The sequence below is a fragment of the Piliocolobus tephrosceles genome, chromosome 13 (genome assembly GCF_002776525.5).
Source record: "Piliocolobus tephrosceles isolate RC106 chromosome 13, ASM277652v3, whole genome shotgun sequence".
In the NCBI taxonomy this organism is placed as follows: domain Eukaryota; kingdom Metazoa; phylum Chordata; class Mammalia; order Primates; family Cercopithecidae; genus Piliocolobus; species Piliocolobus tephrosceles.
In genome coordinates, this window is record NC_045446.1 from 83,207,569 (window position 1) to 83,235,300 (window position 27,732).

At 40.0% G+C, this 27,732-nt stretch overlaps 1 protein-coding gene across 1 annotated transcript in view; it reads left to right on the forward strand.

Moving 5' to 3' along the window:
• Nucleotides 1-2,969: 2,969 nt before the first annotated feature.
• The window catches only part of DEUP1 (deuterosome assembly protein 1), a 101,648-nt gene continuing 76,885 nt past the window's right edge, over nucleotides 2,970-27,732 (forward strand). The window contains exons 1-2 of the mRNA XM_023209113.2: nucleotides 2,970-3,025; nucleotides 4,481-4,553. Of these exons, the coding sequence (XP_023064881.1) occupies nucleotides 4,525-4,553 (29 nt within the window). The 5' untranslated portion in view covers nucleotides 2,970-3,025; nucleotides 4,481-4,524. The remainder of the gene's footprint in view (nucleotides 3,026-4,480; nucleotides 4,554-27,732) is intronic.

Genomic DNA, 27,732 nt, shown 5'->3' on the forward strand with positions numbered 1-27,732 from the left:
AATCTCTTCCTGCTGAATGGTTATTTTCTCAACTAGAATATGTATTAAGCATCTCCAGAATATTCCTTTGAAAATGTTTGCCATTAACTACCAATGAAACTAATCAAATAATTATAACTCTTTGGATCTGAGTTTCTTCACATCCAAAACGAAGAGGTTAGACCAGCAGTCCCCAACCTTTTTGGCACCAAGGGGTATGGTTTCAGGATGACACTGTTCCATGCCAGATCATCAGGCATTAGATTCTCATAAGGAGTACACAACCTAGATTCCTGGCATGTGCGGTTCACAATAGGATTCGTGCTTCTATGAGAATCTAATGCTGCCACTGATCCAACAGGAGGTGAAGCTCAGGCCGTAATGCTTGCCCGCTGCTCACCTCCTCCTGTGTGGCCAGGTTCCTAACAGGCCACTGACCAGTACCGGTATGCAGCCCAGGGGTTGGGGACCCCTGGGTTAGACTGTATCTCCTCTATAGTTTCTTCAGTTCTATGATTATTTCATTATAATTGTTTTTAAAAAAATTTTTAAGTATGTTCTATGCATTAGGATATACTTAGTTTTTAAAATTATAATGTATATATGTAATTTTTAAACTTTTTTAAAATATAAAAATAATATTTCCTTGTTGATATAAAGACAGACACGAAGTTATTTTATATAGCCATGCATATGTTAAAGTTGCACATTCATTTACTATATTGCTATTAGAAATTTTCCCATGAAATGATTTTGTTATGAAGGTTTTTAAATTTTAAAGGTTTAGCCTATTGTTTCATTATTTATTCCCTATAATTGGTCCCTTAGCTTTTCTTCCATAGGTCATCCTTATTCTTCATCTATTTATGCCCCCTATATTCTCCTTTGACCATTTCTGGTTACATTTTATCTTATCCTTACTTTGCCATGTCCTCCGATTTTCTTTCATGACTAAGTTCTCTTGTCACTTCTCACTAAACCTGTTTAGGAAGATTTCCACCCTGGCCACGCTCTTCCTATCCTTTAGACTGGGGCCTTCCTGGTCTCATCCCTTTCAAAACAAACTTATCTGAAAATATCTAATAATAAGGACATTTCAAGGTGAATTCAGGTCTTTACTGTTACTTCTTACTAGCGGGGTAGGGGACAGGTATTTGCATTTTAAATGTTAACTCTCATCCTGAAATGAAGACCTTTATTTGTATTAAATTGAATGGGATGTTCCTATTCAATATTTAAATTTTCCTAAAATCCATTATAGTATGTGTCTTCTCACATGTTTTTGCAAGCATTCCCCTGCACCTATTCTTCCATGTGAAAATATGAAACCTACAGTTTGCTAAGGAAGATCCTGACTGCTAAAGAAACCAACTCAACCTTAATGTTTGGAGAACACTGGATTTGGAGTAAGATGATCTAGGTTTATATCTTGATGTATCATCCATTTCAAGTACAAATAGACGGACAAATCCATGGACATATCCTTCTTTCTCTCTAAGCCTGGGTTTCCTAATCTTCTGAAAGGAGCTATAAATAACACCTGATACACTTGCTGAGTGTATTTCTGAGCCTCTAAAGAAATAATGAACATGGAAGTACTTACCAATGTTACATAGCCTTAGCGATCTTGGGCATCCTGAGATTTCATTAAATTTCGTTCCTAGTTCCATTTTCCCTTCCTTGGGTTAGAAAAAAAATACATCGACCCATTCAATTCAGACAAGAATAAAGAATATACTTAAGAGTTTTCAGAATAATGAAAAGTTACAAGTTAAGATAACACAGTCACCCTCTTCATGCAAACATGAGAGCTATGAAACACTTATTAGAACTAATATCCCAGGTGATTATATACAATTCATCTATGAAGCTCAATTTGTCAAGAAAAGGCATAATGGTTTTATAAAATTCAGTTGGAACCTGGATGGAGGGATGTGGATGCGCATTACATTCATGGAATATTAAAGTCGCAAATTAGCGTTAAAGTGATGAAAGTAAAGTGCAAATAAAAGACTTTAAGAATTAAGTAGTCGCCTCCATGTATTAGGAAGGAATTCTTTGGTTAAAATAAATCAAACACAAAATTCAAGTGCTTAAAACAAATCACTCAAGATGTCAGTTGGAAAATATATATTCTTTCCTATTATTTCCTCTATGAAACGAAGAGAGACAGAAATTCTGTCATCAATGACTCTTGGAATTTGGTGGAAAAAGGAAAGAATCCGGAGTCAGTCCCATTGAGTTTCGTTCCAGCTTCTCTTAGAAGCTATTCCCTTCTCCCTGAAGGGAGGCAACACTGTCCGCTCGCCTGACTAGCAGTTTTTTAAGGACCCATCGCGCTTGGAAAGCCAGGTACAAGCAGATGCTGTTAATCACCACAGGAATCGGGCTGAGCGATGAAATCCAGCTCCTCCCAGCTGGAAGACACTAGGGTGCACGGAGAGAAAAGCAGTTCTCTTTACCCCAAGTTTATTTCTTTTTCATACCACTTCAAATTTGAGTAAGAGGAAAGAGGGCCAAGGGGATTTAAGGAACCTGGATGATGAACCCCCCAGCTGTTTACAGTTCCCTCGTGATCTCTTTGGTTCATTCATTCAATCAGTATTTCCGGGCTGCAGCTTGGGTGCCGGGCCCTGGGGTAAGGCAGTGGGACTACAAAGAGGATAGGACCCAGAATAGAGGGGGCACTGGACGCATAACTGCGGGATAGCGAGGTCGCGCTCGCGCGGGGCGAGGTTGAAGGCAGCCGAGGAACCCCCACGGGGCAGCGTCTACCGCCGCTGCAGCCGCCGCCGCCGCGCCCATCCCCCATTCCGACAGCCACGAGTTCGGGCCGCGACGTCCCCATGGCAACAAGCGGCGGCGCTGAGCTCTGGGAGGGAGAGGCCCAACTGCCTGGTTGGTCGCGCGGCGGGAGGGCCCAGGAGGCGGGAGCGCAGAGGCGGGTGGCGAAGCCCCTTGGGGCGGGCCTGGCCAGGCGGGAGGTGACCTACGCGGTCCTGCGCCCCCGGCCGCAGACCTCTCGGGCGAGCGCCGCGCAGCGCAGGTAATGGCTTTTGGCCTTCCCGGCCCCGCCTCGCCCCTGACCCTCACCCAAAAAGGCCAGGCTGTCCCCCGGGCTGGCGCGGGTCCTTGAGCGGGACAGGGGGACCCCAAAAGGGCGGCCGCTCTGCGGAAAGCTGGGCTTGAACCGATCGCGGTCCTGGAGGGGCGCGTGGCGCGGGGACAGAGGCTGGGAGGGGGGGCCACCCATGCATATCCAGAGCAGAGCTGCGCCGTAAGTTAGAAGGCCTGGGCTTTAGTCGTGTAGCCTTTGGCAAGCCACTTAGCTTGTCTGTGTCTCAGTTTCCCTGACGTTTAAGTGAGAGACTTGAAAATCTACAAAACCATTTATAGGTCTGCGTGTTCTGGTCAAGTTTTCCTTCACCATCCCTTACTCCCCTCTGCTCTGTCCCACACATAGTTCCAGGGTCTCTCCTAAACTCTTCGATTTGGAAGTGATGTGAGCTCGAATCTTCCTCCTCTTTCTACCTTCTTGAATGCTCTTTGACTTTTATTCAGTGATTCGGAGGAGTTGAAGTCCTTTTCAATACTTTCTCCAGTTATCGTCATAGATTATTTTTTAACTAAAATTTTATTACTGAGAAAAACTTTTTTTTTTTTTACTTTAGGCAAATACTAACGTCCCTATTTTGTCAAGAGGTGAGCTAGTGCCCATAGAGCCATTGAAGAATTTCAAGATTTCTTTTTAAAGGCATTCGTAGCCTTTTTGTCTTAAATCTCATAGTTATATTCATCCTAACAAAACCCAGAGAGGGCCAAAGAAAGAATGTACTCAAATAAAGGCACATCTTTATTGGATCCACAGGAATAGAAAGTTTGAGAACATCTGGATAGAATTTCTCTTTTAATGGGAATTCTGTTTTACTCATTCTCATGTACTGAGCCCTTTGCACACAACATAGTACCAAGCTATTATTCAATAAGTAGTAAATGGATGCTCATTTTAGTCAGTACCTCATACTTCAATTCATCACTAAGTCAATATCATAAACGCGTAGGGGTCGCTAAACAAAAAAAAACTCGTTTGGGAGGCCAAGGTGGGCAGATCACGAGGTCAGGGGTCCGAGACCAGCCTGATCAACATGCTGAAACCCCGTCCCTACTAAAAATACAAAACTTAGCCGGGCCTGGTGGCAATTGCCTGTCCCAGCTACTCAGGAGGCTGAGGCAGGAGAATCGCTAGAACCCGGGAGGCAGAGGTTGCAGTGAGCTGAGAACGCGCCACTGCACTCCAGCCTAGGTGACAGAGCGAGACTCCATCTCAAAAAACAAACAAAAAACCAAAACAGAAAACTCAAGTTTCTATATTTTGTAGGATCAAGAGCTACCACACAGAAAAACTCATACTAAATGGTTTTTGCCAGTAGCTAAATTTTCCTGTTTTATAGGTTAATGAATGTAAACATTTTAGGAATTTGGATCATTTTCCCTCTAACAGATTAAAAATCAAGAAATATAAACCAGATGTAGCAGTTTCTTGACATGGAGAACCAAGCCCATAATACAATGGGGTAAGTGCTGAGAAATTTCTATTTTATAAGTATGTACTTAACTATGCCAAAAACTTCCTGAGAACACATGAATTTTGAAATTTACTATTAAGAGAAGGATATGCCAATTATGTTTGGTGAGGCGGATGAGAGGAAATATCAAGTGACTGTTATTAAGGATTATAATGCGAGAGTTTCTAATTTTGACACTACAGATCTGCACTCAAAAAATCACTGTTTTCCAACTCTTAGTGACTGTCCAATATCTAAGGGTGATGGATGCTGAGGCAGGCTTCATGTGCTCTTCTATTACCACAATGCAACCCCTCTTTGACAGCTTGCTCCTTTTTTGCTGCATTAAGTATCTCAAGTTTCCCTCTACTCTTGCCCCTTAAGGCTGAACTCAACACTTAAACATAGGCTGAGAATAGATCCAACTCCGTAAAAACATCATCAAGAACTAGATATTTTACCAGAAGTTTCACGAAGAGATAAAAATAAAATTTGTATAGCATTTGTCATTGTAGAAAATCAAATTCCTGTTTACAAATATCTGTCCTAACTCTTTACCTGCTACCAGCATCACAGAGTTTTCTCTTCCAATCACTAGCCAACTGACCACTGGCTGAACACAGAGTTTGGGGAATGAGGGGGTGAAGGGGTGGTTGTATAGTGCCTAATCTTGATTGCAGCTGACTTTGGCACTAGTCACACCACTTCAGTTGTCTCACTTTCAGAAATTCTGCCCAGACCATAACTTTGATGTCAGGCTGAAAGAAAGCTGCACAAGTTTGAGTAATAATCATAGCTATCACTTTTTAGCTGCTACTGCTTACTCCTTCTTACAACAGCCCTGCTAGGTATTATTCTCATTTTACAACTAAGAAAAGTAAATATATTAGAGTACAGTCCAAGCTCTTATAACAAAGAGACTCCAAAAACAGCAGCTTAAGTAAGATTGAAGATTATTTCTGTTTCATATACTTGTCACAGGTGCTATGCTCACCCAAGATACGCAGACCAGGATTGGTTTGGCAACTCTGCCATCTTCACTAACGATTTCTATCTCTAGGACCAAAGTGGTTGTTTCAGCTCCTACCATCATAAGTGTGCTCTGTCATCATGACTGTACTCCTTCCATAGGGAAGGAGAAGGGAAAGAGGAGAGAGTAAGACATTTTCTTTTAGCAGTATAACATGGAAATGGCAGGTCTCACTTCTGTTCATTTTCCATTGGCCAGAACTTAATCCCAGAGTTACAACTAACAGCAAGAAAGGTTGGGAAATATGGTCTGTAACTAGGCAACCATATGACCAGAGGAAGCTTAGAAGTTCTAGAACAAAGGAGGAAGAATGGATATTGGTGAAACACTAGCATCCTCTACCACATTGAGCCTCAGAAAGGTAGAAGGACAAAAAAAGCAGGAGCTCATCCTAGAATATACACCAGGTTAGTAAAGAAAGTAGGATTTGAATTCAGGTATGCCTGGCTCCAATCCCTGTGTTCCTTTCTGCGTTGGAAATGGGTGGCAATGAGATGCAGGGAGCAGCCTGCCTGGTATCCATAGCAGAGCCAAGTTAGGATTCTGGGTTGAGTATGTGTTGGGTCTGTGGTGTGATGATAGCACTAAGAGCTAAGATGCAGATTGAAGATGTTGAACCTAAGGTTGGGTACCAGCTATCACTTCACTCCTGCAAATCCAAGGCCATGGAGTCATTTAAAAAACAGACCTTGTCCTTAAAGAACTTAGAATTTAGTAAGGAACAGTAGAACTTGTTTGGGTATGGTGTGATTACAACCCCCCAACTTAATGAGAGTTATCAGAGGTTTTCCTGAGGTACTGTTCCACTGATCACAGTAGACATGGGGCCAGACACTGACTACCATGGTCTCCAAAGCATGGAGACCCCAGGTTGGCACTGCCTCAGTCCCACATGCTATTGAGAAGTATGTATAAATCCAGATCATGAATACAATAAAACTTCATCATCAGGGGCTTGTTATGTAGCTTATTAAACCATGTCACCTACATATACAGTAATGTTTTGTGGAGCAGCCTACATTTAACAGATACTTATTTAGAGTCTACTGTGAGCTACTTACTGGTCTAGGCACCAGAAAGGTAGCAGTGAACAAAATAGACAACTGTTTCTCAAGGGGCTTATACCATAGTGGAAGAGACAGATAATAAACATAAAATTTGTATCATATGGTGATATGAAGAAAAATAAAGGGTGGGAAAACTAGAGAGTGTGAATGGAGTGGTCAAACAAAGATGCTTTGGTAAGGCAGCATTCGGGCAGAGATTATATCTGGGGAAAAAGATTACACAGAGCAGGGGCAGAAAGTGGCAAGGCCTACAGTGGGAGCTTTCCCACAGAACATTTTCAGTGTGAGTGAATCAGTATTTTCTGATATCATGGTTATAACCCAGTTTGATGTTAATTTATCCATGATTTCTCCCAACTATAGGTGTTTGTATTTGTGCCATAATAATCTAAACTCCTTGTAATTGAAAATCAATTTTACGTTTGTTCTTTTTGTTTTTAAAGTGCGTTTCCAGAACATAATTATGGAATGAATAAGTGATCCCTTTTATTGGCCTTTTAAAGAAAACCTTCTCTAGATTTTGCTTTGTTTTTGTTTTCTTATTCATGAATTTCTACTTACCAGTTTGCCCTTTTATGGTTTATTTTATTTTGTTCCCATGGGTTGAAAAATTTGCTTCAGTTATTTTCATGATTTCTGGATTTCATTATTTCTTTAAATAATAAAAAGCATGTAACTTTCCTCCTGAGCACAACTTTGCTGCCTGCCATAGGGTTAGTGTTCTCACCATCATTTTCTAAATAATCTGTCATTTCAAATTTGATATCTTCTTTGACTCAAGAGATATTTAGAAAATGTAATTTCAAGGGGCATTTAGTTATCTTTTTATTATTACTTTTTAATCTTTCTACTACCATAGTCACAGGATATGGACTATATGATTTTGACTCTGTCAGTTTCACTAAGATTATTCTTGTAGTCTATTGCAGGATCAACTTTTATTAATGTCCTTTGGGTATTTGAAAACACATATACATTCTCTTTTGGTTGAGTAAAAAGGCTAAAAAAGTTATATAATCAAACATTTTAATTGTTGTTATGTTTAACTTGTGTTTTTCAAGTACAGTTACATTAATTTTTGTTTATTTGATCTGTCAAATTCTAAGGAAGATCTTCACTATAATTGTAGTTTGTCTAATCCTTCTTGTATTACTAACAATTTTTGGTTTACATATTTCAGTGTTCTGTTGCTCGATGTGTCAAGATTTATGGGTATATCTTCTCAGCATATTATGTGATTAACATCATAAAATATAGCACAAGTATAAACTGATGTTTTCTGTTTTAATTTTACTTTGCCTGATATTAATATTACCATCCCTGCTTTCTTTTTAATATACTTTAATCAATAATATCTTTGTTCATCACCTTGTTTTCAACCTTTTTTATGTCATATCAAGTTTATCTCCACATATAAATAGCATATGGTTAGATTAACAAATACAGGCCAGGTGCAGTGGCTCATGCCTGTAATCCCAGCACTTTGGGAAGCCAAGACAGGCAGATCACCTGAGGTTGGGAGTTCAAGACCAGCCTGACGAACATGGAGAAACCCCAACTCTACTACAAATACAAAATTAGCCTGGTGTGGTGGTGCATGCCTGTAATACCAGCCACTGAAGAGCTGAGGCAGGAGAATCATTTGAACTTGGGAGGCGGAAGTTGCAGTGAGCCGAGATTGTGCCATTACACTCCAGCCTGGGCAACGAGAGCAAAACTCCATCTCAAAACAAAAACAAAAACAAAACCCAAAAAAACAAATAGACAGGAAGCATGGCTGGGGAGACCTCAGGAAACTTACAATCATGGCAGAAGGCAAAGAGGAAGGAGGCACATTTTGTGTGGCCAGAGCAGGAGGGAGAGAGGGGGAGTTGCATCTCCTGAGAACTCACTATCACAAGAACAACAAGGGGGAAGTTTGCTCTCATGATTCAGTCACCTCTCACCAGGCCCCTCCTCCAACACTGGGGATTACAAGTCGACAAGAGATTTGGTTAGGGACACAGAGCCAAACCATGTCAGTGGGCTTACTGACAGTGGTCTTTACTCCATAGTCATCAGACTAGGCAGTTTCCTTGTAGGACCCCAGGTCACTCTCTTTCAGTCTTTTGTCTCAGGCTAATCAGATTCCAGAGTATTCTAATTTCTTACCTGGAGAGTATACCAGCATTCTGGGAGCTGAAAAGGAGGAGGGGCCTGAATTCAGACTTACATTGTTGACCTTAACCCCCCAATTTCCAGTACGGTGGTCCTGGCATCTACTGTACCTGGTGTACCCCAACCCCAGTCCAAAGCCTGTCTGTTTTAGCTTCTCCAGAGAATGTGCCTGGATTCTAATGCCAGTGAGGAGATCTAGGAATCAACCCCTTCTTAGCTATTCCTCTTGTTTTCAGGCTGACACTCACTTGCTACTTCCAGATGCATCTAGTTGGTTTGCTGCTTGACTTTGTCCGTTGCTAGTTCCTGTTATTTTTATCCTTGTAGGTTTGACCTTCTAGGTTAAAAATATCCCTTTACTTTGTGTTAGTAGGATTTGGGGAGGGAACAAAACATGTGTGCATACATCTTCAATCAAATTCTCATTTTTCTCTACTGAATCTTTTACTGTACTTTTTATTCTGTGACTTTTATCTTAGCCATTGATCTCATTCATAGAATCTTGTCAAATGCTTCCTGAACATCTAGGTACTGCTATGTGATCCACCAGATTGTTCTTATCTGCTATGGAAGTCATTATTTTCAAAGAACCAAGGTAGATGAATATTAAATCATAACTTCTTGCATCTGATTCAGAAGGTCCTTTAAAACTATGCTCTTCTATGTGTGCATCTTTCTTCACCCTTAAAGTGTTATTTCCCTCTGAGATATATTAATCATCTTTACTTTACTTACCAGGTTCTCGACTTTATGAGTCATAACTTCACTTACCAGGTTCTTGATGAGTTAAACACAGTTTTAATCACAGTTTGTAAAATAAAATTTGATTTTTCTGATGTAAGTCAATATATTGGTACCTTAATAAATTATAGTAACATATTATTTTTGCACATTGAAAATTCTTTTTAAATTTGGTTAATTCCCTTGCTTTCTGGTTAGCCCAGACTATACCCCCTTACTCTCCCTCTCTTCATACTTTATTCACCTTCCTCCCATATACACATATATTCCTCCCCAGAGTAATCAAACTGGACAAGTTCTTCTAGTTTCTTGTATCTCTGAAGAAGAAACAAAGTACATCGGGTTTAAAATCCTGATATGTCAAACTTGAGGGTAGACTCTGAAATGTTAGCAGTGCTAAGTGACTGTAGGAATTAAATGCATGATTTTGAAAGGAAGGAAATTTATTAGGAAGGAGAGGGAGGAAGGAAGGAAGTAAGGAAAGAAAGGGAAGATTTCTACAAGAGACCTAATCAAGCTGCTAGTAAGTTTAAGGAAAGATGAAAAAGTACCACAGTGTAGGATAGATTTGCACATACTTTTTACAGGAAAATGTTTACAAAAGATTAGTTACAACTGGGGAAGACCAAGATGGCAGAATAGGAATAGCTCCAGTCTCCAGCTCCCAGCGCAAGCAACACAGAAGACGGGTGATTTCTGCACTTTCAACTGAGGTACTGGGTTCATCTCACTAGGGAGTGCCAGACAATCGGTGCTGGTCAGCTGCTGCAGCCTGACCAGGGAGAGCTGAAACAGTGCGATGTATCACCTCACCTGGGAAGCACAAGGGGGAAGGGAATCCCTTTTCCTAGCCAAGGGAACTGAGACACACAACACCTGGAAAATCGGGTAACTCCCACCCCAATACTGTGCTTTACCAAGAGTCTTAGCAAATGGCACACCAGGAGATTATATCCCATACCTGGCCGAGAGCCACGCCCATGGAGCCTCCCTCATTGCTAGCACAGCAGTCTGCAATCTAAGGGCAAGGCAGCAGCAAGGCTGGGGGAGGGGCGCCTGGCATTGCTGAGGCTTAAGTAGGTAAACAAAGCCGCTGGGAAGCTCGAACTGGGTGGAGCTCACAGCAGCTCAAGGAAACCTGCCTATCTCTGTAGACTCCGCCTCTGGGGACAGGGTACGGCTAAAAAATAACAGGAGAAGCAGCAGAGGCCTGTGCAGATGCGAATGACTCTGTCTGACAGCTTTGAAGAGAGCAGTGGATCTCCCAACACGGAGGTTGAGATCTGAGAAGGGGCAGGCTGCCTGCTCAAGTGGGTCCCTGACCCCTGAGTAGCCTAACTGGGAGACATCCCCCACTAGGGGCAGACCGACACCCCACACCTCACACAACGAGGTACACCCCTGAGACGAAGCTTCCAAAGCAAGAATCAGACAGGTACACTTGCTGTTCAGCAATATTCTATCTTCTGCAGCCTCTGCTGCTGATACCCAGGCAAACAGGGTCTGGAGTGGACCTCAAGCAATCTCCAACAGATCTATAGCTGAGGGTCCTGACTGTTAGAAGGAAAACTATCAAACAGGAAGAACACCCACACCAAAACCCCATCAGTACGTCACCGTCATCAAAGACCAACAGCAGATAAAACCACAAAGATGGGGAAAAAGCAGGGCAGAAAAGCTGGAAATTCAAAAAATAAGAGCGCATCTCCCCCTCCAAAGGAACACAGCTCATTGCCAGCAACGGATCAAAGCTGGATGGGGAATGACTTTGACGAGTTAAGAGAAGAAGGCTTCAGTCCATCAAACTTCTCAGAGCTAAAGGAGGAATTATATACCGAGCGCAAAGAAACTAAAACTCTTGAAAAAAGAATGGAAGAATGGATAACTAGAATAATCAATGCAGAGAAGGCCATAAATGAACTGACAGAGATAAAAACCATGACATGAGAAATATGTGACAAATGCACAAGCTTCAGTAACCGACTGAATCAACTGGAAGAAAGAGTATCAGCGATTGAAAATCAAATGAATGGAGTGAAGCGAGAAGAGAAGTCTAAAGAAAAACGAGGAAAAAGAAGTGAACACAGCCTTCAAGAAGTATGGGATTATGTGAAAAGACCAAATCTACATCTGATTGGGGTGCCTGAAAGTGAGGGGGAAAATGGAACCAAGTTGGAAAACACTCTTCAGGATATCATCCAGGAGAACTTCCCCAACCTAGTAAGGCAGGCCAACATTCAAATTCAGGAAATACAGAGAATGCCACAAAGATACTCCTCAAGAAGAGCAACTCCAAGACACATAATTGTCAGATTCACCAAAGTTGAAATGAAGGAAAAACTGTTAAGGGCAGCCAGAGAGAAAGGTCTGGTTACCCACAAAGGGAAGCCCATCAGACTAACAGCAGATCTCTTGGCAGAAACTCTACAAGCCAGAAGAGAGTGGGGGCCAATATTCAACATTCTTAAAGAAAAGGATTTTAAACCCAGAATTTCATATCCAGCCAAACTAAGTTTCATAAGTGAAGGAGAAATAAAATCCTTTACAGACAAGCAAATGCTTAGAGATTTTGTCACCACCAGGCCTGCCTTACAAGAGACCCTGAAGGAAGCCCTAAACATGGAAAGGAACAACCGGTACCAGCCATTGCAAAAACATGCCAAAATGTAAAGACCATCGAGGCTAGGAAGAAACTGCATCAACTAACGAACAAAATAACCAGTTAATATCATAATGGCAGGATCAAGTTCACATATAACAATATTAACCTTAAATGTAAATGGACTAAATGCTCCAATTAAAAGACACAGACTGGCAAATTGGATAAAGAGTCAAGACCCATCAGTTTGCTGTATTCAGGAGACCCATCTCACAAGCAGAGACATACATAGGCTCAAAATAAAAGGATGGAGGAAGATCTACCAAGCAAATGGAGAACAAACAAAAGCAGGGGTTGCAATCCTAGTCTCTGATAAAACAGACTTTAAACCATCAAAGACCAAAAGAGACAATGAAGGCCATTACCTAATGGCAAAGGGATCAATTCAACAGGAAGAGCTAACTATCCTAAATATATATGCACCCAATGCAGGAGCAACCAGATTCATGAAGCAAGTCCTTAGAGACTTACAAAGAGGCTTAGACTACCATGCAATAATAATGGGAGACTTCAACACCCCACTGTCAACATTAGACAGATCAACAAGACAGAAAGTTAACAAGGATATCCAGGAATTGAACTCATCTCTGCACCAAGCAGACCTAATAAACATCTACAGAACTCTCCACCCCAGATCAACAGAATATACATTCTTCTCAGCACCACATCACACTTATTCCAAAATTGACCACATAATTGGAAGTAAAGCACTCCTCAACAAATGTACAGGAACAGATTTATAACAAACTGTCTCTCAGACCACAGTGCAATCAAACTAGAACTCAGGACTAAGAAACTCAATCAAAACCGCTCAACTACATGGAAACTGAACAACCTGCTCCTGAATGACTACTGGGTACATAACGAAATGAAGGCAGAAATAAAGATGTTCTTTGAAACCAATGAGAACAAACATGCAACATACCAGAATCTCTGGGACACATTTAAAACAGTGTGTAGAGGGAAATTTATAGCACTAACTGCCCACAAGAGAAAGCTGGAAATATCTAAAATTGACACTCTAACATCACAATTAAAAAAACTGGAGAAGCAAGAGCAAACACATTCAAAAGCTAGCAGAAGGCAAGAAATAACTAAGATCAGAGCAGAACTGAAGGAGATAGAGACACATAAAACCCTCCAAAAAATCAATGAATCCAGGAGTTGGTTTTTTGAAAAGATCAATAAAATTGATAGACCGCTAGCAAGACTAATAAAGAAGAAAAGAGAGAAGAATCAGACGCAATAAAAAATGATAAAGGGGATATCACCACCAACCCCACAGAAATACAAACTACCATCAGAGAATACTATAAACATCTCTACGGAAATAAACTAGAAAATCTAGAAGAAATGGATAATTTCCTGGATACTTACACTCTTCCAAGGCTAAACCAGGAAGAAGTTGAATCCCTGAATAGACCAATAGCAGGCTCTGAAATTGAGGCAATAATTAATAGCCTACCAACCAAAAAAAGTCCAGGACCAGATGGATTCACAGCTAAATTCTACCAGAGGTACAAGGAGGAGCTGGTACCATTCCTTTTGAAACTATTCCAATCAATAGAAAAAGAGGGAATCCTCCCTAACTCATTTTATGAGGCCAACATCATCCTGATTCCAAAGCCTGGCAGAAACACAACAAAAAAAGAGAATTTTAGACCAATATCCCTGATGAACATCAATGCAAAAATCCTCAATAAAATATTGGCAAACCAAATCCAGCAGCACATCAAAAAGCTCATCCAGCATGATCAAGTGGGCTTCATCCTCGGGATGCAAGGCTGGTTCAACATATGCCAATCAATAAATGTAATCCAGCATATAAACAGAACCAAAGACAAAAACCACGTGATTATCTCAATAGATGCAGAAAAGGCCTTTGACAAAATTCAACAGCCCTTCATGCTAAAAACGCTCAATAAATTCGGTATTGATGGAATGTATCTCAAAATAATAAGAGCTATTTATGACAAACCCACAGCCAATATCATAATGAATGGACAAAAACTGGAAGTATTCCTTTGAAAACTGGCACAAGACAGGGATGCCCTCTTTCACCACTCCTATTCAACATAGTGTTGGAAGTTCTGGCTAGGGCAATCAGGCAAGAGAAAGAAATCAAGGGTATTCAGTTAGGAAAAGAGGAAGTCAAATTGTCCCTGTTTGCAGATGACATGATTGTATATTTAGAAAACCCCATTGTCTCAGCCCAAAATCTCCTTAAGCTGATAAGCAATTTCAGCAAAGTCTCAGGATACAAAATTAATGTGCAAAAATCACAAGCACTCTTATACACCAGTAACAGACAAACAGAGAGCCAAATCATGAATGAACTGCCATTCACAATTGCTTCAAAGAGAATAAAATATCTAGGAATCCAACTTACAAGGGATGTAAAGGACCTCTTCAAGGAGAACTACAAACCACTGCTCAGTGAAATCAAAGAGGACACAAACAAATGGAAGAACATTCCATGCTCATGGATAGGAAGAATCAATATCGTGAAAATGGCCATACTGCCCAAGGTAATTTATAGATTCAATGCCATCCCCATTAAGATACCAATGACTTTCTTCACAGATTGGAAAAAACTGCTTTAAAGTTCTTATGGAACCAAAAAAGAGCCCGCATTGCCAAGACAATACTAAGTCAAATGAACAAAGCTGGAGGCATCATGCTACCTGACTTCAAACTAGATTACAAGGCTACAGTAACCAAAATAGCATGGTACTGGTACCAAAACAGAGATATAGACCAATGGAACAGAACAGAGTCCTCAGAAATAATATCCCACATCTACAGCCATCTGATCTTTGACAAACCTGAGAGAAACAAGAAATGGGGGAAAGATTCCCTATTTAATAAATGGTGCTGGGAAAATTGGCTAGCCATAAGTAGAAAGCAGAAACTGGATCCTTTCCTTACTCCTTATATGAAAATTAATTCAAGATGGATTAGAGACTTAAATGTTAGACCTAATACCATAAAAACCCTAGAACAAAACCTAGGTAATAACATTCAGGACATAGGCACGGGCAAGGACTTCATGTCTAAAACACCAAAAGCAACGGCAACAAAAGCCAAAATTGACAAATGGGATCTAATTAAACTAAAGAGCTTCTGCACAGCAAAACAAACTACCATCAGAATGAACAGGTAACCTACAGAGTGGGAGAAAATTTTTGCAATCTACTCATCTGACAAAGGGCTAATATCCAGAACCTACAAAGAACTCAAACAAATTTACAAGAAAAAAACAAACAACCCCATCAAAAAGTGGGCAAGGGATATGAACAGACATTTTTCAAAGGAAGACATGCATACAGCCAACACATGAAAAAATGCTTGTCATCACTGGCCATCAGAGAAATGCAAATCAAAACCACAATGAGATACCATCTCACACCAAGTAGAATGGCAATCATTAAAAAGTCAGGAAACAACAGGTGCTGGAGAGGATGTGGAGAAATAGGAACACTTTTACAGTGTAAACTAGTTCAACCATTATGGAAAACAGTATGGCGATTCCTCAAGGATCTAGAACTAGAAGTACCATATGACCCAGCCATCCCATTACTGGGTATATACGCAAATAATTGTAAATCATGCTGCTATAAAGACACATGCACACATATGTTCACTGCGGCACTATTCACAATAGCAAAGACTTGGAATCAACCCAAATGTCCATCTGTGACAGACTGGATTAAGAAAATGTGGCACATATACACCATGGAATACTATGCAGCCATAAAAAAGGATGAGTTCGTGTCCTTTGTAGGGACATGGATGCAGCTGGAAACCATCATTCTCAGCAAACTATCACAAGAACAGAAAACTAAACACCGCATGTTCTCACTCATAGGTGGGAACTGAACAATGAGATCACTTGGACTTGGGAAGGGGATCATCACACACAAGGGCCTATTATGGGGAGGGGGGAGGGGGGAGGGATTGAATTGGGAGTTATACCTGATATAAATGAGGAGTTGATGGGGGCTGACGAGTTGATGGGTGCAGCACACCAACATGGCACAAGTATACATATGTAACGAACCTGCACGTTATGCACATGTACCCTAGAACTTAAAGTATAATAATAAAAATAAAAAATAAAAAAAGATTAATTACAACTTACATTTTCTTAAAAATCTGATATGTGTGAATGTAGATATGTACATCAGGTGCATACCCACCTAACCTTATCTGGTTGTCTGTGGTGCTTAGTTGTATGGCACCTTGGAACCACCTGGAACTTTGTGAGCCTCTACTCAGAGCACTGGTGAAACAGAGAAGTGCTGAAAACATGAATATTACAGATATGTGATGAGTGCATTGGTTCTCTCCTCAAAAGAAAGAAGCAGTCTCATGGGACAGCAGTTAGTATAAAAGTTGTACACTCCTTGAACTCAAGAAGCAGAAAGAAAAGGAGAAATAGAGACAAAAATAGAAAAGCTGGCAAGAAAAGTAGCAACACAAGTATCAGTGGTAATAAGAACATTAAGAAGTTAGTCCTATAACACTGTAGGCCAGCATATTCCAGGGGCCCCAGCTCTGTTCAGCAATGTTTTGTCTTCTGTCGCACCACAGGGACAAGCACAGTGCCTGACATACGGTAATTATGCAGTCAACTTTTTTGTTGTTGTTGAGACAGGGTCTAGCTCTGTCACCCAGGCTGGAGTGCAGTGGTGTGATCTTGGCTCCCTGCAATGTCAGACTCCCGGGCTCAAGCAGTCTTCCACCTCAGCCTCCTGAGTAGCTGGGAGGTGCACACCACCACAACTGACAATTTTTTTCTTTTGATTTTTGTAGTGGTAGGGTCTCACTATGTTGCCTAAACTGGTTTTGAACTCCTGGACTCAAGCAGTCCTCCCACTTTGGCCTCCCAAAGTGCTAGAATTACAGGCATGAACCACTGCTCCCAGCTCAGTCAACATTTGTTGAATGAATGAGTGAACCAAAAGAATGACAGCCTATTAAAGGCAATAAACTGTCCAACAACAGAGAAATAAAATATAAATTCCAATTTCAAAAGACTAGAGAAGAGTTGAATCAAGAGTTCAGAATTAGGTAGAAATGAGGCTGTATAAAAGCAGGGTGTGAAAAAATGAAGAGAATCCAGGACAATTTTCATAGACACACTTGAGGTATTGAGGACTTGTCTTTTTAATTGGAGAATGTATGGGGAGTAGTTATGCAGGAATGGCTTCAGCCAGAGACAAAACAGACCCATGTGTTTTCATGGACTCTAGGAGGGTAACATAGTAAGACTCACAGTTTTCATCCTTAAATGTTATTTAAGTTAGGTTGTGTCTTGAAATCAGAAGTTACATTTGGCTATTATTCTCTTTTACCTCTAAAAGCAATTATTAAGTTATTGTTGCTTCTTATAATAGAAAGTGTTATAGAATGACAGAAATATGTTTCACATGTTGCCATATGAAAGCACAAACACATATGGCATAGCCATTTATGGGGAAATCCACTGGCCAACCCATAGTGCTATGGAGTAACTATACCTGTAATCTGTACAAATGCTAGAGTACAAGATGAGCAGCACAGAGCTAGGTGCACTATAGAATCCATGCCATGAAATAGTTTCCAAATTTTCTCTAAAAACGAGAAAGGGGAAAATGCAAATACTTTATGCTAATCTTACAAATCTTCAAGTTCAAGTTATATACTACTTAAAATGGTTCAAGAATAGGAAAAAAAAAAAAAAAAGATGAATCAACAAAGGACAGCTAGTCAAATTACCCATAGAGGCTGTCCATTTATATTAGAAGCAGGTGGCATATGAGGCATAATTGGTGCAATGGCCCAGGGACTCAGGAATATCCAAATCTTGCCTCAAATCACCAACAACCCCAAGGGAGACTTACCATAGCAAAGGAAAGCAAGACACTTTGGTAATGATAACGAGGGAACCCACCTCACACAGTGTCGGAGGAGGTGTGAGTAATGAGGCATCCCTACCCCTTCCAGCCAAGGTGGTATCAGCACAGAACTACTGGGGGCCTCAACTGTCACCCCCACCCAACAGTAATGAGGAGTTCCTCCCTCCCAGTGGCAACAGAGGCTGAGTCAAGAACCTGAACTTCTACCACTGTCTGACAGTAATGAGGTGGCATTCTATTCCCCTGCTGGAGTATTGTCAGAAGAGGTCTGCTAAAACACAAAATTTAAATAAAAACCAGAAGCTTATAATATAATACCCAAGCAAATTAGGGTTCCTATTTTTCTGGAGGTGGGAAGTTTAGAGCTGATACTATGGCTCTGCAATGGTATCAGAGACCTCACTGGAGCTTATAATTAAGTGGAGGGAAACAGATTATAGCAAATAAATAAATCAATATTATGTTGGGGGGTGGTAATAATCACTATGCAGAAAAAGTAAGCAGATTATGAGAATAGAGAGTTACAGAGTAAATCTGGTTTGGTGACATTTGAAGAAAGACCTAAAAAACGTGAGAGACATAGACATCTGGGGGAATGGCATTCCAGGCAGAGGAATCAGCAAAAGCAAAGCTTCTCTTTCTCCCTAATTCCTCCCTCCTTCCCTTCTTTCTCTCCATGATGGCTTCCATATTTGTCTTTTAAACCCCTCTCCCATGCTCCAGACCTATTTCTATTTTAGATATCCCATGTATTCCAAACTGAATTCACTCCTTTGTTTAAATGTAGCATTTAATTACTTATTTTTTAGTATAATTTTTCTCATGCTCTGTTTATTTTTCAAATTGTCCAATTTTTTTATGGCTTAAATATTTTAGAAAATGTGCCCATTGATTTGGGAGCTGATAAAACACTTCTGAAAATCGTAATGGCATGTCTTGCCAACGTGAAAATGGACGTAATAAAAATATTCCCAAATGCTATAGTTTTCCTTTTTTAACTTTTTTTTTTAAGTTCAAAAGTGCATGTTGAGGTTTGTTATCTAGGTAAACTGGTGTCATGGGGGTTTGTTTTACAGATTATTTCATCACCTGAAGGGGTGGCCTGCCCCTCCACACCTGTGGGTGCTTCTCGCTAGGTGGGACGAGAGACTTGAGAAAAGGAAATAATACACAGAGACAAAGTATAGAGAAAGAAAAGCGGGACCCAGGGGACCAGTGCTGTGTTTTCAGAGGACCCACACTGGCACCGGCCTCTGAATTCCCTTAGTATTTATTGATAATTATCTTTACCATCTAAACGATAGGGGAGTAGCTAGAAAATAGGATCATTGTAGGGAGGAAATCAGCAGTAAGACATAAGAACAAAAATCCTTGTAACATGAATAAGTTTAAAGGAAAATGCTGTGCCTTGAGATGCATATGCAAACATCTCCATAAACCTTTTAGCAGTATTGCTCCAGCAAGCCCCACCTTATTCCTAAAGGTGGTTTCTCCTTACTCAGTAAACAAGGCACACAATGGGTTTTACACCGAGATGTTACATTGCCCAGGGACGGGCAGGATTTTTAATCATCAAGCCTCTTTCAGGTACTTGTTTAACAAAGACACATCCTGCACAGCCCAATATCCTTTTAACCTTAAATCACCTTCGCACATGTCTCTTGCAAGGACAAAGTTGGGGGTAGGGTCACAGATTAACAGCATTTCAAATACAGAACTAAATGGAGTCTCTTATGTCTACTTCCCTCTATATAGACACAGTAACAGGCTGATCTCTTTCTTTTCCCCACAATCACCCACATACTAAGCCTGGGACCCATTAGTTATTTTTCCTGATGCTTTCCCTCCTCCCATCCTCCATCTTCTGATAGGCCTGAGTGTCTGTTGTTCCCCTCTGTGTATCCATGTGTTCTCGTCATTCAGCTCCCACTTTTAAGAAAGAACATGCGACATTTGGTTTTCCGTTCCTTTGTTGGTCCACTAAGGATAATGGCCTCCAGCTCTATCCATGTTGCTACAAAGGACATGGTCTTGTTCTTTTTATGGCTGCATAGTATTTCATGGTATATATGAACCACATTTTCTTTATTCCATCTACCATTGATGGGCAATTAGGTTGATTCCATGTCTTTGCTATTGTGAATAGTGCTGCAGTGAATATAACATATGCATGTGTCTTTATGATAGAACAGTTTGTATTCCTTTGGTATACACCCAGCAATGGGATTGCTGAGTTGAATGGTATTTCTGTTTTTAGCTCTTTGAGGAGTCACCACACTGTCTTGCACAATTATCAAACTAATTTCCAATCCCATAGTGTATAAAATGTCACAGTGTATAAAATGTTTCTTTTTCTGCACAACCTGGCCAGATTCTGTTATTTTTTGACTTTTTAATAATACCCATTCTGACTGGTGTGAGATGGCATCTCATTATGGTGTTAATTTACATTTCTCTAACAATCAGTAATGTTGAGCCTTTTTTCATATGTTTGTTAGCTGCATGTATGTCTTCTTTTGAGAAGTGTCTGTTCTTTGACCATTTTTTAAATGGGGTTGTTTGCTTTTTTCTTGTAAATTTAAGTTCTTTATAGATGCTGGATATATTAGACCTTTGTCAGATGCATGGTTTGCAAATATTTTCTCCCCTTCTGTAGGTTGTCTGTTTACCTCTGTTGATAGTTTCTTTTGCTGTGAAGAAGCTTTTTTTAATTAATTAGATCCCATTTGTTAATTTTTGCTTTTGTTGCTATTGCTTTTGGTGTCTTCATTATGAAATTTTGGCCTATTCCTATGTCTGGAATAGGGTTGCCTAAGTTGTCTTCCAGGGTTTTTACAGTTTGGGGTTTTACATTAAAGTCTTTAATCCAGCTTGAGTTAATTTTTGTATATGGTATAAGGAAGGGATCCAGTTTCAGTTTTCTGCATATGGCTAGTCAGTTCTCCCAGCACCATTTATTGAATAAGGAGTTTTTCCCCCATCGCTTGTTTTTGTCAGGTTTGTTGAAGATCAGATGGTTGTAGGTGTGTGGCCTTATTTCTGGATTCTCTGTTGTGTTCCATTGGTCTATGTGTCTGTTCTTGTTACCCATACCATGCTGTTTTAATTCTTGCAGCCCTGTAGTATAGTTTGAATTCAGGGCACAATCTCGGCTCACTGCAGCCTCCACCTCCCAGGCTCAAGTGATCCTCCCACCTCAGCCTCACCACCATGCCCAGCTAACTTTTTGTATTTTTTTGGTAAAGACGGAGTTTCACCATGTTGCCCAAACTGGTTTCGAACTCCTGAACTCAAGTGATCTGCCCACCTTGGCCTCTCAAAGTATTGGGATTACAGGTATGAGCCACTGCACCTAGACTTTCATAGGAATTTTTAAAGTAGTTTTTTCTGGTTTTTTTCTAGTTCTTTGAGGAATGTCATAGGTAGCATAATAGAAATAACACTGAATTTATAAATTGTTGTGGGCAGTATGGCCATTTTAGTGATACTGTTTCTTCCTAACCATGAGCATGGAATGTTTTTCCATTTGTTTGTATTATCTCTGGTTTCTTTGAGCAGCGTTTTGTAATTCTCATTGTAGAGATCTTGCAGTTTCCTGGTGAGCTGTATTCCTAAGTATTTTATTCTTTTTGTGGCAGTTGTGAATGAGATTGCATTCCTGATTTGGCTCTCAGCCTAACTGTTGTTGGTGTATAGGAATGCTAGTGATTTTTGCACATTAATTTTGTGTCCTGAGACTTTGCTGAAGTTGTTTACCAGCTTAAGGAGTTTTCAGGCCAAGACTATGGGGTTTCTAGATATAGGATCATGTCATCTGCAAACAAGGATACTTTGACTTCCTCTATTCCTATTTAGATGCCCTTTATTTCTTTCCCTTGCCTGATTGGCCTGGCCAGGACTTCCAATACTGTGTTGAATAGGAGTGGTGGAAGAGGGTATCCTTGTCTTGTGTCTGTTTTTAAGGGGAATGCTTCCAGCTTTTGCCCATTCAGTATGATGTTGGCTGTGGGTTTGTCATAGATGGCTCTTATTATTTTGATGTATGTTTCTTTGGAACTTAATTTATTGAGAGTTTTTAACATGATGCTGAATTTTATTGAAAGCCTTTTCTTCATCTTACTGAGATAATCATGTGGTTTTTATCTTTAGTTCTGTTTATGTGATGAATCACATAATTATTGACTTGCATATGTTGAATCACCCTTGCATCCCAGGGACAAAGCCTACTTGAGTATGGTGGATAAGCTTTTTGATGTGCTGCTGGATTCCATTTACCAGTATTTTGTTGAGGATTTTTGCATCCGTGTTCATCAAGGATATTAGCCTGAGGTTTTCTTCTTTTGTTGTATCTCTGCCAGGTTTTGGTCAGGATGATGCTGGCCTCATAGAATGAGTTTGGGAACAGTCTGTCCTCCTCAGTTTTTTGGAATAGTTTCAGTAGCAATGGTACCAGCTCCTCTTTGTACATCTGGTAGAATTCAGCTGTGAATCTTTCTGGTCCTGGGCTGTTTTTTGTTGTTAGGCTATTTATTACTGATTCAATTTCAGAGCCCATTGTTGGTCTGTTCAGAGATCAGTATTGTTTGTTTGTTTGTTTGTTTGACAGAGTCTCACTCTGTCTCCCAGGCTGGAGTGCAGTGGCACAATCTCGGCTCACTGCAAGCTCTGCCTCCCGGGTTCATGCCATTCTCCTGCTTCAGCCTCCCGAGTAGCTACAGGCGTGTGCCACCACGCCTGGCTAATATTTTTGTATTTTTAGTAGAGACAGGGTTTCACCGTGTTAGCCAGGATGGTCTCGATCTCCTGACCTCATGATCCGCCCACCTCAGCCTCCCATAGCGCTGGGATTACAGGCATGAGCCACCGCACCCAGTTCAGAGATTCCGTTTTTTCCTGGCTCAGTTTTAGGAGTGTGTGTGTGTCCAGAAATTTATCCATTTCTCCTAGATTTTCTAGTTTATGTGCATAGAGGTATGTATAATATTCTCTAATGATTATTTGTATTTCTGTGGAGTCAGTGGTAATTTCCCCTTTGTCATTTCTGATTGTGTTTATTTGGATCTTCTCTCTTTTCTTATTTATTGGTCTAGCTAGCTGTCTATCTATTTTATTCATTTTTTTCAAAAAACCAACTCCTGGATTCATTGATCTTTTAAATTATTTTTTATGTCTCTGTCTCCTTCAATTCAGCTCTGATTTTGTTTATTTATTGTCTTCTGCTAGCTTTGGGGTTGGTTTTCTCTTGATTATCTAGTTATTTTGTTAAGTTGTTAAATTGAGATCTGACTTTTTGATGTGGGCATTTAGTGCTGTAAAATTTTCCTCTTAACACTGCCTTAGCTGTGTCCCAGAGAATATGGCATGTTGTGTCTTTGTTCTCATTAGTTTCAAAGAACTTCTTGACTTCTGCCTTAATTTCATTATCTACCAAAAAGTTATTCAGAAGCAAGTTATTCAGTTTCTATGTAATTGTATGGTTTTGAGCAAATTTCTTAGTCTTGATTTCAAATTTGACTTTTCCCCCCACAACTTGTCTCTGCACCTCTGTTTTCTCATTGGTAATTGGTAGGCTAATCCTGAATCCCAGTTTGTCCAGAATAGTAACTGTTTATACCTTGTGTGTGCTGGCATAATTATTATTAGTGCTCCTTTCACTTTCAAAATTGTCCTGGTTTGGCTAACAAGTCATATGATCATTATAGCAATGTATCTGTTGAAGGTTGGTCCTTTTTTCTTTAAAAAAAACTTTTATTAGTTAATGTTCAAGTATTTTTATCCAATTTTTATTTTAGGTTCATGTCTGCCCTTTTAAGAGCTAGCATATAAGGCTGGGCATGGTGGCTCATGCCTATAATCTCAATAATTTGGGAGACTGAGGTGGAAGGATCACTTGAGGCCAGGAATTCAAGACTAGCCTGGACAACATAGGAAGTCCCTGTCTCTATAAAAAATTTCAAATATTAGCTGAGCATGGTGATGTACACCTATGGCCCTAGTGACTCAGGAGATTGAGGCAGGAGGATCACTTGAGACCAGAGGAGGGAGCTATGATTGTGCCAACTGCTCTCCAGCCTAGGTGACAGAGTGAGACCCTGTATCAAAAAAAAAAAAAAAAGAAAAGAAAAAAGAAAAAAAGTTGGGGGGAAGAACTAGCACATAAGCCCTATGTTGTTAAAGGGCTTTGGGGTATGAGCCCACCAGCCCAAAATTGCTCTGGGCCACCTTCATATATGTCCATATATCTTACCCTGGCTCTTTTTACTCTGAATGTGACTCTCTCTTCCATTCCCCTGCCCTCTTTAGTATACTTGCCACTATTTAGTTTTCTATTTTGCCCCCTCTTCACCTCCAGACTCGATATCTTGATACTTTGATTATAGGCTCTAGATGGGCATGTCACCCTAGAAGTCTGTGTGCCCCCTCTCTTCTGGCTTAGTGAATTGAAGGATTAATGCAGAAAGATCTGGCCTGACTGCAGGACCTTCCTTTGTGAATTGCTCCCAAGATACACCTTATAGTAAGGAATAGAGTTTTGCATGTCTTAAGTAGTGTATTAGACACAATCCACCTAGTTTCCAAAGCTGGAAGACTCAGAGGACTTTTTTTTTCCTTTTCTAACCACTCACTCAACTTTTCTAAAATTGGATAATAATACCTATGTTATGGGGATATTGTGAGGATCCATGAAAGGAGGTTCAAGAAGATACTTAGCATAGTGTTAGTTAGCATTTGACTAAAGGAAGTAATGGAAATATAGTAAAAATGCAATGCCCAGCTACATTAAGGAGGCTACATTGAGGCTTTTAAAAAATCTTAAAGTTCACTAGATTTACGAGTAATTATCTGAAAAGCCGAAGAACAGAAAATATACTAGAAGATTGAACAATTGAATTTCAAAAGGGAATATTAAGTTTGATAAAAAGCTGAGTTTGATGTAAAATTGAGTTTGACTAAATCTTAGGTAAGACTCTGGAAGAGAGATAAGCAGTGGTTTGCGGGCCTTAGAAGAGGAAGTAATGGCCACCAGGACTCACCAGGGATACCCCAACTCCTTGCTTACTAGACCAGCCTCGCCTCACAAGGTTAGTCTGCTGGTGCAGCAGAGAAACAGCATAGACTTGTATTTGGGCTCTGGCATGATATTTTTGTGGGAAAGAAAGAAAAAATTGTAAGGCTAATTAAATGGATTACTGTCTGATCGTAATTTTTAAAAATAAACAACAGATCACTGTCACTCTGAAGGGCTTGGTAGGGAGTGCTACAAGGGTATGTCTTCCACTTTGTCCTTTATGGCATTTTATACAATGACTTATGTATATATAAAAACTGCATGTATATATATAAATATGTACATATATATTTTTTATATTCTGTATATTATATATGTATAATACACTTTTTTATGTACCTGTTTCATTTATATACTAAATACATATATACTATATACGTGTGTGTGTGTGTATGTATATAGGATTAAACATATATATACACACACACAGCAGGTAATGCTTATCAAGTCTGCAGCTCACACAAAGCTGGGAGATATAGATAATATATTCTCTGATAGAAACAGGATCCCAGATATAAGCTCAGATGTTACCTCATTTAGGAAGACCTCTATGATAACCCACCCTCTGCAAGTCTGTATTCAGCACCCCTCCTTTTTGAGAGCCTGAATATATTCATCAGTCTTTTATTCTGCCTGCCTGCCTGCCTTGCAAGTCTCTCTATTCACAGGCAATTGCTCTTGTGTCTCTGTTTTCCCAGTACCTTACACAGTGCTTAATGAATGTTTGCTGAAAGAACTAGTGATGATGACCCACAATGAAAGACTGAAACTATCAAACTGAAATTTAATAAGGATAAATACACAGCCCTATCATTGGACCCCTCCTCTCAAAAAACTAAACAAGCACAAGATAGTGAATAGGTGGCTTACTCATAGCATGCATAAAAAAGAAATAAGATTTTTAGATAAGAATAAACCCACCTTGAAACAATGTGATATCACTGCTTTCCTCTCCCAAATTCAACTAATGTGACCTCCATCTGGTTAAATAAAAGTATATGGCACGTAAAACAAAGGATCTGTGAGACCTCCTCTGACCTGATTAGACCATGCCTGTCGTATTATCTTAAAGTTCCAAATGGTACGTTTCAAGGATGAAATTGACAAAAAAAAAATTGTTCAAAGAAGAGCTAGAATTATGAAGGGTCTGAAAATCTTACCATAGTCATTCTTTTTTTTTTCATTCAGCAAATGTGTATTAAGCATCTAGTATTTTTCAGGCAGTATACTGGATACTGAGTACAGAGTGGTGAAGAAAAAAATCTCTAGGAGTAATAGAAGGAAATAAAAATATCTGTGGAAATAAATAAAGATCACCCAAATGAAAACAACTGAAGGTATTTATTTATTCAGAGTTTGCTATACCAAGGGAATCACCCACTATCACTTGCATTTGGCAGAGACTCAAAGGGAGGCAGAGGAGTGGGAAAGCTTTAAGATAAAAAAAAGGAAGAAGGGTTCAGGTGTGCCCTCATTGGAGGGAGCTGGCATGTAGAGTCTGGAGACAGAATAACTAAAAGTGAGGATTGTTTTGAGGAGTATATTTGACTTTCTCTGGTTTGTTCTAAGTTGGAAGTGGGGACAGAAATTAGGGAAGATGGCAGTCAGTGATCAAGCCCTGACCATTAGGGGACAATTACTGCAGATTTTGTGGCTTGGCTTTCTGGACTGGTTGTGTTGTTGCAGAAATTATGGGTCAGAGTCTACTGTCATATGGTCTGATTATTGTCATTCATATATTCAGTCTCTAATATTGAACACTGACAAAAGAAGACTAGAAGTGCAGTCAAAACTGTATTTGTCACACTGATGACTGTATTCAAGTACTTTAAAATCTACTGTGTTGAAAAGGCATTTGTCCTGAATGGTCTCAGTGGAATCACTGAGATCAAATTAGGACCAATGGATGGAAAACTTCTTCAATATAAAAAAGATCTGTTTAAAACACATTGTCTAGCTACAATCTCAGACAGTGGTTACCTCTTTAGGGAAGAATTCAGACCTAGGCTGGATAACTTCTTGCAGTGATATTGAAAAACAGGTCACAAACTTTGGAATGCATCAGAATCACTTGATGCTTTTGTTACTGATGCAGAATCTTAGGGTCTGTCCTAGACCTGCTGATTCCGATCAGTAGTGTATGATAGATGATTCTGTTAAGAAATATTTGTAGAGGGGCCAGGTGCGGTGGCTCACACCTGTAACCCCAGAACTTTGGGAGGCCAAAGCGGGCGGATCACCTGAGGTCAGAAGTTTGAGACCAGCCTGGCCAACATGATGAAACCCTGTCTCTACTAAAAATACAAAAAAAAAAAAAAAAATCAGCCAGATGTGATGGCACGTGCCTGTAGTCCCAGCTACTTGGAAGGCTGAGGCCAGAGAATAGTTTGAACCTGGGAGGCAGAGGTGCTAATGAGCCAAGATTGTGCCACTGCACTCAAGCCTGGGCAACAGAGCGAGACTCCATCTAAAAAAAATTATATATAATCATATTTAATAATTTTTAATATAAAATACATATTTTACATAATATATATTATATATACATATATAATATATACATAT